We start from the raw sequence: 14755 nt of genomic DNA on the forward strand, positions 1-14755 counted from the left end.
CTTTAATATCGCTTGCCCGTTTCATTCCAGCCAGCTAAACACGGACGCGACGGTCTACGCGTATTATGATCCGTGAGAAGGAAGAGCGTTCGCCTCACTGAGGGAAAACATCGCAGCATCTTCTGCAACCAAGGAAGCAGGACCCCAAATCTGTGGTCTTGACTCGGGTTTATATCCAACACTGTTTTACCGGCACCTTTACGTCTTTTTTTCTCAAGACTGTACTTTTTCGTGAAATCGTGTATTACCTAAACCACTCGCACGAGGTGTGAGAATGTCGATGGTTGGATATGGTCATTCGGCTTTTGATGGATTGTGTAATACGGGGCGATAAACTTTAACCGGCGTTCGGTTCGTGAAAGCGTTTGCGGGGAGATGTCCTTTACAGAGATGTATTTCATAACCGGATTACTTTAAGAAACTTACTGTCTTTATTTGGTGGGTGAACAAGCTCTTCTGGATGCCAGACCTATACGGATGAGAAGAGCTGGTGGCTGGGACTACATCGCGTGTTGTGATGCTTCTTCTTCACACGCTGTCTGATGTGAATTTGGATTTCTATAGTCAGATCTGTGCGTTTTTAGAATGGCTCGCTTCGAAGACGATCTCCCGACCCGGTATGGAGGCGGTGGCTCTCCAGCGGGTCAAGGCAGAGGGGCAAGCCGGCAGCCCGGCCCCCCTGGCGTACAGAGGATATACAAGCAAACAATGGCCCAGAGAGCCCGGACAATGGCCATATACAACCCGATACCGGTCAAACAGAACTGCCTGACAGTCAACCGATCCCTTTTCATCTTCAGCGAAGATAATATTATTCGGAAATATGCAAAGAAAATAACAGAGTGGCCATATCCTTTACGCACACCGCAGGCATTTGCAACAGGGCAAAATAGCCTCATATGTCACATGTCAATTGCATCGATTTGACATTTAGTACTGTAGTTAAAGTCGCAAAACTTTGATCTTGTTTATATCTCGGTGGAAATGACATAAGCAGTTGTTCTGTTACAGTAGGGCATGTCACCTACATTCAGAAGAAAACCACACATAGGATCTAATATATATGACGTGGTAAACAGGGTGTTGTCTCACTGGTGGAGCAACCATCATTAGAAAGGGATTTCAGCCTGATTTCATTCACAAAATAACCCTGACAAATGTATTTAATTCACATTTGAGAATTATATTCGATAATAAGTCGTAATGCCTTTGTGAAATTCTCAAATTACATGAAGAGTTTATTTCTAAACAAAATACAACCAACACAATAAAACATGACAACATGGGAAAAAATATCTCTTTTTGGAAATATACTGGAAATATCTAACTCTCGTAGAAGTGTAATTGAAATTTTAGAGGCTGTAAAATGCGATTTAGAGTTTTAAGTGTTTTTGCCCCTTTCATTCACTGCGGTATTGATCCTTTTTAGTCAGGCAACGAACCTCTCTGTCGCTCATAGCAACCAATGCAGCTCTTGCATTAGGCTGCCTAAATTGCTGTGCATTCTCCAGAGAGACTTGCTCCTGGGAATACCAGTCATAAAGTAACTGAGATATGCCCATTATTCTACACTTTCTAATACATCTAATACAACAGCATTCGCCCCATGTAAACAGGCTCCATATTGCACACAGTCAAACGGGAGTAAAGTTGATTGTCTGGCCAATTTATACGAACCGGTTTAGTAGTATAATGTTTTGAGCACAAGTATTACCCTTAAGGCATGTCCTCTGAACAGTATTGTTTTTAATCGGGGTGTGTATGTGGAATTTGAAATGAAATACTCGTTTTCCTTAATGTGGGAAAGTTTGAGGAGCTGTTTTGGCTCTAAACAAAGCGCTCTCCAAGGTGCTGAAACGCCTCCGCTTCACTCCTACAGGAAGTGCGGAATGGTTCATGAAAAATGCAGTTATGCCAGTTGCATTGCATACAATTATTTTATGTCTTTTGAAATTTGACATGTAAATCATGATTTATTTTTTACATTTAGTTAGCAAAATTATTCCAAGTAAACCTTTTTTAACACGTGATCATGGTTTGTCAGCAGTCACACCCTGTTGGTTAGGTAGGTTTTGATAGCTGGTTTATGCTTGTCATTTGGTGGTTTAAACTGACTAGGTTTAGGACCAGTTTAAACCAGCACAAGCTACATGCTTCAAAACCTAACTAACCAGCATATGCTGTTTTTCAACAGGGCAGTCCCCAAACAAATATTTAATATAAGCAGAACAATGTCTGATAATAATATCTACTATCTTATTATCTCGAATGACTCCTATAGGCGTAGAAGTAAAAAGTGAAATAACAAAATTCTATATGATGCCCTTTGTTCAGTCTCAAGAATGTGTCGCCACAAGTCTGACGCAAATGTGTTTTAAAGAGTGCCATGGGAGAGAATCATCATTTCCTCTTAACAGCAGATCTGTGAGTGTGTGACGCAGTTTACGCAGCTGTTGGTTGGGTCATAAGGTACCTGAGATTAAATGAGATCATTTATTACAGTTGAATATTGGCAATGAAATTGAAGTGTGGCGTAAAATAAATATTTGTTCAAACGAAAATAGGTGGCTTTCCTACAAAATCTTGAACGGAATGAAATATTAGCTTGAAATCTAATGTGGTTATATTTTGAAAGTTATCGTGCTGTTTTGTGTTCTTTTACTGGTTTTCATTGATTTCCATCTTCCGGATTCTGTGATGTGCATGTTATGGTTGGAAATTCAGACTTTGTATTTCATGGTCTCTTTCCTTAACAACATTACTCCATTCGAGTACTTGATTCTTGCCACCATCATAGCAAACTGCATAGTACTGGGATTAGAGCAGCATTTACCTGCGTTAGACAAGACACCCATGTCAAAACGTCTGGTAAGTTGCAATTTGTGCTACATAATATAAATAATTGCCTTTTGAGAACCCTACTCTTTTTCAAAGTTTTTCTTTATGCCAAAAGTAATTGCATCACTCATCATGGTTGTTGTGATTGCTATTTGAGTGACTATAATGATAGAAGAGTGGAAACACAGGAAAGTAGTAACATACGTATGCAATCTGTGACCAAAATCAGAAAGATTTATGTTAGTCTTTACACTGTGTCTTGTGTATTTTGCACCAATAACATGTCATATCTCTTCTTTTTCCTGACAGGATGACACAGAACCCTACTTCATTGGAATATTTTGTTTCGAGGCCGGGATCAAGATCATCGCCCTAGGCTTTGCTTTTCATAAAGGCTCCTATCTGCGCAATGGGTGGAATGTGATGGATTTTGTTGTCGTTTTAACAGGGTAAGTTTTACTAAAGCAACCTTTATACAGTACATAAGGCAAAGACAATGGTGAGGAAATAAACAACCTATTGTTTTTTGTCATTGTATTGCTATTGTTGACAAAGGTGAGGAAGCAATTTGGTCTGTTTGACAGGCAGTGTAGCAGAGGTTTTGTACATAGATAAATGATGATTGTGAGTATTCGTTGCGGTCAGACCGGGGGCTGGTGAGTGGGTGCAGCGTGTCTGGTTTGGGCTTCAACAGTATGACCTGCCGCTGCTTCGGATGTGTAATGGGGCAAAGAGCGAGTTCACCAAGGCATGTGGAGAGAACATTCTGACCTTTATTCTTGGACTTTATCACCTGGTGTACAGTACATGATTCTTTTGTTTTACCTTGTGTCAGTTTTGAGGTGTTTCTGAAATGGATTTACAGTGTTAGAACCAATGCATCTCAAATGACATTTTGTACTGTTTAACGAATTTTAAATTATAATTGACAAGCACTGTTTTAATGTCTTGGTTTGTATAATTACATATCTCAATGAGAGTGCCAATTGGGGGTTGCATCATGGTAGCGTATTCAGCAGTGGGATGTAAAAATGATCCACTAAAGCTCATTGAATATGGAAGTGAAAATGATGCTACTTAAAATGTCTAAAGTGACACAGCTGTACTGGCTCTACTGGTTGACAGGCCCCAGGGATCTGCACTCATCCCTGGGGACGGACACAGTGTTACGGTGAATCTGATCTCTGTATGGTTACTGGGAGCGCTAGGGAGTGTTCTGCCTGGCTAATGGCTGGGAGATTCATTTTGTCCATCCACAAAGGCTTACGTCACCTCTTCACCTCACTGAAATAAACAGATTTAGAGGAAGCAGTTCTCTTCCTCTAGAGCAAACAGCCGCGCTCAAGGCCGGATTCAGAGCCATGTTTTGCCTCTGAAAATCTAAGGTGCTTTTGTGCTCTGTTTTAATACATGCAGAAATATATATTCACTCTGTTTGTTTGCTTTTTGTTTTATTTATGGACATATGCTTTGCCCATTTCCATCACCTCCAGTGTGGGCTGGCCCTTCACTAATACCATAATGTGTTTGATGGGAAATGGATGTGCTTCATTAAACCAGAGCAGAGCGGTGTGATGTAATAATAATGATAATCATTTTATACCCTAAAAGCTTGAGGTCTGCCACACGAGCAGTTTAGTCGTTTGATCAGTCCCACTCAAGAATGACTTATTAAACCCTGACTGCCGTTCGATCCTCAGGATGTAACCGATACACTGCATGGAAAAGTGCTTAGTGGAGTCCTGTTGCTGTAAGAATTGTACTTGTATATCATTAGTAGTCTCCAATTAGATAAATTTGACTTGCCACTTATAAGTTGTACCTACTTTTATACAGATCGCTGAAATAGGTGTCCTGAAATTTAAGTTTATCCTCATAACTGCCTTTTGCCTGGTAAGTTGGAAATAAAATGGCTGGGAACGGCCTATGCTTTTTTTGTAAAATGTAACAATAAAAAGTATTCTCTGTTGTTAATGTCAGATTGGTCTTGGCTACGTCAGATTTAATGTTTTAAACGTTTTTTAGGAGGATCTGCTGTGATTTTTAATCTGAAGTATGCTTACAGTTTGTGCTCTCATAGTCTCATATGTCTCTTCATCTTTATTTGATTTAAAGTCATTAGAATATCATTAGCGTTTTCATCCCGATGGATATCCTCTAGATGAAAAATGATTGGAAGCCTGCAAAAATCTTCACAGATTCAAAAATCTTCACAGTTTTCCGTCTGAAACTCAGATGTTCAAATTCGCTGTTTGAGAGGAAATGGAAAACTATGATTAAATACTGTGTTGTCAAAGTTGCACTTGCACTTTTTAATATTATTTATTGGTTAGATATTTGCAAAAACCAGTGACAAACATAAAGGATGACAAATAACCATGATTTATGGCAAAATAAAAGTGTGAAATTTGATTCATACTGTAACTCAGAAAAATAGAGTCCTGTCTTTAAGGTAAACTTCCACTCTCTCGCCGCTTCAATATGGGCCCAAAAAGACATTTGGACTTGCTAATGAGAGAATATATCTCACCCTATAGGCTCACAAGCCGATCAATATTGTATTGAACTGAAAAATACTTTGCTACAGCGCACCCTACGGCTGTACACTCCAGCAGCCGCTGCCTCACTCCTCGCTCCGCACTGTTTGGGTGAGAGGCGTGGCCATCACGCTGCTGTTGATCTCGCGATGAGCCGAATGACTGCTGGGGTTCCCCGCTCAGATCAATCGCTCTTAATGAGCCTCTTGAGGACCCTGGAGGGCGATTCTGTTCAGCCTCGTGTTCTTCTGGACCCCTATAGAAAAGGGACCTGGGGGGGGGCTTTGAATGTTTTGTCGAGGAAATGTTTCTGTGTTTGGATTGAGCCAGATCGTGATGCCTCGCCCTTAGATCTTCTGTTAGACCTTGTGTGCTGTGAGACTGCTTCCAATAATGCTTTGCAAGAAAGCAGGCACTGCTTTGTTCTTAATCTGTCTCCTGTTATATTAAGTTTTTGAACATGAGTTCTGTTTGCATGTTTTTCACTGATTTGATTTGAACCATGGGTAGGAAAGTGAAATGATAAAACCTTGTGTTATATGACATTTCTTTAGCATTGAATGAATAATAGCATCTTTAAGATGTAATAATTATCTTTATATTGGAGTAATTTGATGCATGTTTGTCTGCATATAGTTGTTGATAGCTTGTTTAGGATGATAAAAGAACACTCGCTGTGATTAAATGATTTATTGGCAGCACTTTACAATGAAGTATACATTAACATTAGTTGATGAATAAGTGATCATAAACTAACAAAAATAACAAGAAATGTAGGCCTGTTTCTGTATGTAGAAGTATGTTATACATTCGGTAACACTTTACAATAAGTTTCTATTTGTAATTTTTGTAAATGCATTATAATAAACTAAAAATGTATATATATATATATAATCTTTATTAATCTCAGTTCATAATAATTTCAGCATTTACTCACTTTAAATAATACATTTCTAACTGCAAGTCAATCACATTGCGCGGTTCAAGTTCTTGTCTATTCGCATCTTTGCATTGACTTTGTATGTAATTTACTTTGCGCAAAACGCTTAATTCACGTCTGGTATGAACGCTGCATAACAGTTAACATTAGTTAATGCTCAATGAACTAACATTACTAAACATTAACAAAGATTAATAAAACCTATATTGCTCTGAATCATGTTTGCATTTACTAATGATAACTTTTTGTAAAGTATTGTTTATTGTTAGTTCACGTTAACTCTTCTACTACTTACTTTTATTGAATACATTCTTGCTGTAAAGGATCGCCGTTTATCTACTGTAAACGTATTTTCCTGCAATGTACTGTATGTACTCGCTCCGTAGTCTACGGCTCCATCTGTTTATGGATGTGTAGGTGGTATGGAATATCCTGCTGCTTCTAACAAAATGTCAGGAACCGAAGCTAAGCCTTAAACACCATCTGTCCAGAGCTTTTACTTTTGCTTTGTCCTGTTTGATCACTGTTGCCGGGAGTAATTGACTTACAAAGTGCCGGACGTGCCCAGTCGTACGTCCCAGTCCTTGGAAAACAATCTTGAACGAACACCTCATCCAAAATGTTAATCCCTGTTGACTTCTAATGTTTAACCGTAAAACAGCTCCGAGACAAATACATTTAGCCTTACAGGTTTAAAATGACTATATTGTGTATTGCCGTTGCTTTAGTTGCGACAAAGACCCACATAAAAGAACTGAAAAGCCAGAGAGCGGTCAAGCTCCCCTTGTACATTACGTACAACTGTATTGTGTATTCAAGTGGTGAAGATGTCATGTATATTGATCCCCTTCACTGCATTGAATAACAGCCTACACAGTGTCTGTTTCGGTTTCCTGCTGAAGAAATAGATTTTGCAGCCGTTTCACCTTCTAAAGCAATATCCTGATTCCCTCTCTCACAATTCTCGGCGCTATGGAAGTAGATTGTGTTTCTGTGGCTGCCACAGAGAACCTTTACCTGTCAATACTGGTATGTTTCTGTGGGTGGCTGAAATAATTAACCTGAGGAAGACGCAACATTGTAGACGTTCCGGGAATTGCAATCCTCTCCAGACACTGACCTAAACAATGCTGATGCCACTCTGTCGGGTAGTCTACTTTGTGTTACTATATATCAGTTGTAATCTTTACTACCGTGATTCAACAGCTACGCACAAGGCAGTGTTGTGTTCTGAGGGGTTTGTCTGTATAAAAGACTTGGAGATTTGCCGGAGAGACGGTGTGGAGGCTTACAGTAATGCTGTCTCGGCCTCCTGTTGAGACACATCATAGAAACACAGTTGGGGGCATCAGTCTAACAGTCTGCGTATTATAAGAGGGGGGGGGGGGGAGTGGTTTGGGTTACATACCGTCCAATAAGCAGAGCTTTTTCACACGTTTTGTTGCATCTGTACTGTTACTAGCATCTCAAACAGATGTTTTTGTGTGTATTCAAGTGGTATGAAGGCAGATTTTTTGTTTTTTAAGGAATGGCCAACCCGAGGTTATTGTTTAACTCGATAATACCTGGCACCTTCAGAACTGAAATGAGAAAGCTGTTTTGCTGTTGCATTTAATCTAATATGATTATGGAATAGCATCTGTTGGTGTACGTCTAGGAAGCTTTATAGAATTAAAGACCCTAAATTTGTATGGTGTACGATCAGTCATCAATGTTCTTTCTAAAGTGTTTATTTCAGTGCTTCAGATGGGAAACATGATGAACTTTGTATTAATTTGGATGATGTGAACTGTACAAAAACATATGACTATTAGAAAAAGACTCAAGCCCAAGCTCTAAAACTAATGTTGAATGAGGTTATATGAATTTATACAAATTAGCTCTTCTATAGTTAAGAATAACCATGAGATTTTGTTGTTAATAAGTATAAAGAATTAGCTTTTATTTCAATATTTGTAGTTTTCATGTTAATTGTTGTTTAATGTTTAGCTATTTTGTTATTTTTAAGCTGCTATGTAAGTTTATTAGAATTTCAGTTTTAGTTGAGCTGTTTTCCAGTTAATTTGACATTTTTACAACATTTCTAATAAAAATAATAATAATAATATTAAGACTGATATTCTATCTTCAAATATTAATAAAACAATAATTATTTTATTTTTTATAATTTTAGTTTTTTTAAACTTTAATAGTTAACTATATACTTATAGATGACCTAACAACTAAAAGACTAAGACTAAGTGTAAATACCTTTTCCAAAATGTGTGCTTTTAGTGCATGTTTTATTTTTATTTTATTAGTTTTTATTATTAATTATAATAATTTTTAAATAGTAATTTTTAATGATTTGTTATTTTATTTATAATATGTTTTTTTATGATGCTGTTTCTGTAAGTATTCTTTGGATAGACCCATTTAAAATCATCCAGACAGCTTTGACTAAATGGACCTTTCAAATGTCCTCGCCTCACCTGTATCGGTGTATGTGTCTGTTTACGCGAGTGTGTGTGTGTGCATGTAAAATGAACCTCCTGTTTCTTTTTTTATGGCTGCTTCTATTATGTTAGCACTCTGAAATCTAGTGGTTTGGCAGAGCAGTCGAACAAATCAGCTGTCATTTCATCCTAAACAGCGAGCAGTGACCAGAGTCAAATATTTGAAAGCGCTCTGTCTCATAAAGCCAGCCATCAAAGAAATGCAAACAATATCTGGGAGCTGCTCTGTCTGCGTCGGGCTGGTTCAGTCTCTTTAATTCTTGAATCACATAGGTCTCTAAAGAGGGATTGTCTGTTTACATTCATAGGACTTTGTCAAGCCTGTGTTTGCTTTGGTTAAAGCCATTGCATTCATATGTCCTTTGTTACATAACTCTTCCTATAGTGAAATAAACAAATACATAGCTCTGTGGGGATTTTTAAGATATATGAATGATATAAATGTTCTGCTGCATGTCTTTGCAGATAAATCATTTTAAAGTAAGTAGGATTGGCAATTTACTTTCATTTTTCCTTTTTATTGATCATTAGAATGCCCCTTACAAGCACGGATAGCCATCTCGAAAGGGGCTTTTAATAGGATTGAGAATTTATTGCCTGCTCAGGATCTAATAAAACAATGTCATTGAAATACGACTCAGTCACAGGTCGTCATCATTCAGCATATGTGACACAAAGTGATATGTCACTGTTTATTTATTATTTTTGTTAAAAGGAAACATTGTCAACTGTCTATTATAATTCAACTGTTTATTTCCTCATAGTCTTGCAGAGCCCGACTTTTGAACGGTTGACAGAAAGTTCATATTATCCACTTGCAGCTTATTCCTACACAAATGAACAGGAAGGTCACCTGTAGTGACAAACCTCTAAAGGGACCAAATCATTTTTTGTCTGACATTTTAGTGCATTTAAATTTGAAACTGACCACTGGAAAGCAGTGCAACAGATGATGCTGTATACAGTGTTTGATCAGGTGGTGTGATATTGTATTTATATTTTAAATATTATTTCAAATGTAAATAGAATTTAAAACTTGGTTGCAAAGAAATATCCTTTAAGAAGTGCTGCAAACTTTCAATCAAGAATAAGTATACACTTATAAGGTGAAGCAGTTTTTGCTTCAAATTTGATCATTCTTGGTTCCCAAAGTCAAAGGTTAATTAATTGGTTAAATGAATCAAATAAATCAAAAGTAAGAATCATTTCTTTCTTACATTTTCTACTACAAAGAAAGGTTGTTTGTGTATTATTATTTATGAAACCACAAATGGTTCATCTATACACCGTTTCATCGGACACGTGCACCTGACCACAGTTACCTTCCGGTTTGGCTAGTGTCAAATAATATAACTATTTTAATTTATGTTCACATTAATTTGTAATTATTTTACTGTATAATAATTTTATTAAATAAACGATCTGTTGATTTTCGTTGTCTGTTCATTTTATAAAATAATCAATTTGTTGAATGGGTCCTGTAGTTCGTCGCATTTAAACAAACTATATGGTACACTGACATCAAGCGGTGGAGCTTGGTATCGCAGTCTAATTTCAAAATATTTGAGAGACAAGTTTAGCCAAGTAACGGTTCTTCTTCGTTTCTTTTGATTGTTATCAGAAATAATCTACAGGCACTCTAATGTGTAGTGTACTGGACGTTCAGTTGGGGTCACAAAAGTGTACATGCGCAGTTACGTTTGTTTATGTTGTTAAGACGAATCCGTCTATATGGCATTGTGCATACAATTTAAAAATCGACTTTGTTTATGGCAGGCGCATGCAATTTGTGCATATTGACTCCTAGGAATTGCATAGAAGCCATGCCAATCAGATTGGAACTGGCAATTTCATCCAGTTCCTGCCATCCTTAATATAATTTACCCAAATTGGACACATTCCTGGATTTCATTCTTATCGGACCTGGAACTGTATTAGTATGCACCAATTACATTTAGAGGTAGGGACTTGAACGGCATTTATATTAACCAGCAGTTTCTAATGTTTGGTTTAGGCTTATTAATGAAGTCTTCAGCTCGCTCCATTTGTTTATAATGCACTAGCCTGTCTTTCGTGTTTTTTTCCTCCTCCACCCTGTGTACATTTAATTTTTGCTTGATTTTAGATGGTAGCATTGCTGGAAGTTAGATGGTTGTGTGAGCTCGTCCTCTAGTGTAATATAAAGTATTCACAGCCTTTGCTCAATACTTTGTTGAAGCACATTTGGCTGTGTGCTTAGGGTCATTGTCCTGTTGGAAGATGAACCTTTGCCCCAGTCTGAGGTCCAGAGCGCTCTGGAGCAGGTTTTCATCAAGGATGTCTCTGTACATTGCTGCATTCATCTTTCCCTCGATCCTGACTCCCAGTTCCTGCCGCTGAAAAAATCCCCACAGCATGTGAACTGTAGGGATGGTATTGAACGGGTGATGAGCGGTGCCTAGTTTCCTCCAGACATGACGCTTGCCATTCAGGCCAAAGAGTCCAATCTTTGTTTCATCAGAACAGAGAATTTAGTTTCTCATGGTCTGAGAGTCCTTCACGCGGGGTGTCATGTGCCTTTTACTGAGGAGTGGCTTCCGTCTGGCCACTTTGCTATACAGGCCTGATTGCTGGAGCGCTGCAGAGATGGTTGTGCTTCTGGAAGGTTCTCCTCTTTCCACAGAGACATGCTGGAGCTCTGTCAGAGTAACCATCAGGTTCTGGGTCACCTCCCTGACTAAGGCCCTTCTCCCCCAATCGCTCAGCTCTAGGAAGAGTCCTGATTCTTCCAAACTTCTTCCATTTATGGATGATGGAGGCCACTGTGCTCAGTGGGACCTTCAATGCTGCAGACATTTTTCTGTACCCTTCCCCAGATCTGTTCCTCAATACAATCCTATCTCGGCAGTCTACAGACAATTCCTTGGCCTTCATGGCTTGGTTTGTGCTCTGACATGCACTGTTAACTGTGAAACCTTATATAGACAGGTGTGTGCCTTTCATGTCCAATCAACTGAATTTACCACAGGTGGACTCCAATCAAGTTGTAGAAACATCTCAAGGAAGATCAGTGGAAACAGAGTTCAATTTTGAGGGTCATGGCAAAGGTTGTGAATAGTTATGTACATGTGCTTTTTTAGGTTTTTATTTGTAATGCATTTGCAAAGATTTCAAACAAACTTCTTTCACGTTGTCATTATGAGGTATTGTTTGTAGAATTTTGAGGAAAATAATGAATTGAATCCATTTTGGAATAAGGCTGTAACATGACAAAAAGTGTAAAAAGTGAAGCGCTGTGCAATATCCGACAATCACAGATGTGCATATGCTCAATGTGCTGAGACTCACTCATAGACCCAAAATGTCTTAGAAAGTCAGTACACCTCCACAGTGGCACATCATGAACTATACATGAGGTTCATTCGCTCATACCTAGAGTCCTGTGGGGACAATGAGTCAGCTGCCGGGGTCAGCCAGAGTTTTCTTATGAAATGCTGTGACATTCAGAGAGGTGTATGAGGAAACCCTGCTGGGTGGAGCATCAGCGTGTCAACTTTCGACCGTGCGCCGCACATCAAGCTGTGCAAATACTAAGACAGGAGATGCAGGACAGTGATGCTACAATCCCTGCAGATGCATTATGCATTGTGCCAGTCCTTTAGCCTGTGTTAGTCAATGCTGCTTTATTGCAGGTTGCCATGCAAAAACAAAAACAGCACTGCAGTGTGAATCCCAATGCTTGATGTTTCTCATGAGACCCCTGATACCCCCCATCCTGTGCTAATACCCTCAGGACCTCTTCTTTCCTCATGTGGGTTCCTTGCTCCATTCTCACTCATCCTTACATCACATTTCTCTTCTTTGCCTCCCAGAAGACTTTTGCCCCCTCAGTCCCCCCACCAGGCCATCTATTCTTATTCACCATACCTGTGTGTTTAAATTTTATCCAAAGGATGAATACTTTTTTGTTTATTTGTTTAGGTTCATATTGGGATCAACCTAATACGACATTATATTAAGTGGCGTTACATTAACCCCTCACTAAGATACATTTCAAATGAGAACCACATTAAACCGGTCACACCGGTAGCAGCATTATCATGACACGCGAGTGCTCCACAGACACACGTGTACATGTCTCATTTGAAAGCAGTCTCCTATCACTTGCCTCTTATCATCAATCCACTGGTCTGCACACTTTTGTGCGTCAGAGGCTGACAGCAGCTGTTAGCAGGAAGTCAGGTTGACAAGAGAGGAAGGGGTGATGTTTTAATGCTATTAGCTGGCCGTGTTGAGAGAGAGAGAGAGAGAGACTCATTATTCTCAGAATATAAGAACTGACAGCGAGTGCAGTTTCCATCGATTACCTTATTTCGTTGCCACCATGTTTTCCCTAGACATGTGTTGACAGAAAGATTTGGGGGCGATAGTTTTGGAGAACATTTGAAATTGCTTTTTTTCCCCTCACAATTGGTATTAGCTCATGGTTTACTTTGTGACAAATCGAGGCACAAAAAAGAAAAAAATCATACATTGACACGGCCAACTTATTTAATCTGTTGATTTTGATTTGCACAGACGATACAGTATAGGAATTTTTATAGCACTAACTTTCTATCTCTAAGCCGTCTTTCGCTATATTTTTGTTTGTAGGCTTTAGGACCTCTGCTGCAAGTGTTTTTTTAATGGAAATTCTAATGCGATTTTGTTTGTTATTATTAGCAATGCACATATACAGCCGCTGTAAGACCATTACAAATTTGCATTTAATCATGATTTCTAGATGTATTGTGGTCAATCCAGTCTAGTGTCTGTTTCAACAAAATCAAACCTCAGGGGTGACAAAGTCATCCAACAGCAACGTGAAAGACTGACAGCCTGAGACTATGATAAAAATCGAGTTTATCACATTAAAAAACATTTTATTTGACTTTCGCTAAATACATTATTACAAATATGACTTTTGTACTACTTAAAAGTGAATATGAACTTGTTTTCTTTGCAGTATTTAAGGTCTGAAGAAAAACAGAGCATATTTTCTGTTATTTTGACCAGTTTCGCCAGGTCTCATTTTCTGCAATAAATGCAAATAGAAACAATATTTTTATTTGAAATTTGGTAGAAATATTTTTAGTAGTTCACATAATGAAACAAGAATGATCATTTTTCGTAAACATCTACCTATACATAGTAAATTCAGAAAAGCTGAAATGATAAATGCAGCAGATATTGGCCAATAATCAGTATTGGTCAATGTTGATGTTCAATATTACTATTCATTATACAAATTGATTACGTTCAGAAAGTTAAGAAATATTAATTTAATCTTCTGAATCAGTATCAATAGATATCACTCATGGAGAAATTTAGTATCGGTGCATCTCTAGTTATTATCATCTCAAAAAAGTTGCAAGCTTTGAATCACTGCTGTGGGACTTCCTACATGAAAATGACAGATTAAAGACGTCCACACAAAGAAAATTATATATTTTAATAGATCATCCAGTAACCTCAACCTCGAATAGGATGCTCAAATGCAGTTTTCTAATGATAAGATGGCCTGAAGTCACGATTAGAGTCCTGTTGAGTTGAGTGCTGCTCACAGAGAGAAGCTGTTATCTGTTACAAGAGACACATGACTGCTTGTGTCCACCGCTGCTCGCATTATTGGCACATAAAGCATTGATCTGTGGTTATTGTCTAAAGAGCTTGAATGCACTCACATTACCAAATTATTGCTAAAATCTAGAAAAGCACTTGTTAGATTTCAGTAAAGCACATTTTATTTTGATTGATCATTTGGCCTCTTTCCAAAGTAATCTGCTATAACTGAAAGTAATTTTGCAATTTGGTATTTTTGATAAAAATTGTACTGTATGTTCTCCTAAAGATAATGAAGCTTTCATTACTACATTTCTTTTTTTCACCATTTAAAATGTATTCTGTTCGCGCTAAGAAAAGACCAA

At 38.1% G+C, this 14755-nt stretch overlaps 1 protein-coding gene across 1 annotated transcript in view; it reads left to right on the plus strand.

Moving 5' to 3' along the window:
* Window positions 1–585: 585 nt before the first annotated feature.
* cacna1ba (calcium channel, voltage-dependent, N type, alpha 1B subunit, a) overlaps window positions 586–14755 on the plus strand; it is a gene marked incomplete at its 5' end in the record, with an annotated part of 90920 nt that continues 76750 nt past the window's right edge. Inside the window, 3 exons of the mRNA XM_079472826.1 lie at window positions 586–848; window positions 2763–2868; window positions 3148–3287. Coding sequence (XP_079328952.1) covers window positions 586–848; window positions 2763–2868; window positions 3148–3287 — 509 coding nt within the window. The remainder of the gene's footprint in view (window positions 849–2762; window positions 2869–3147; window positions 3288–14755) is intronic.

This window comes from Barbatula barbatula (genome assembly GCF_947034865.1).
Source record: "Barbatula barbatula genome assembly, chromosome: 2".
Taxonomy (NCBI): Eukaryota; Metazoa; Chordata; class Actinopteri; order Cypriniformes; family Nemacheilidae; genus Barbatula; species Barbatula barbatula.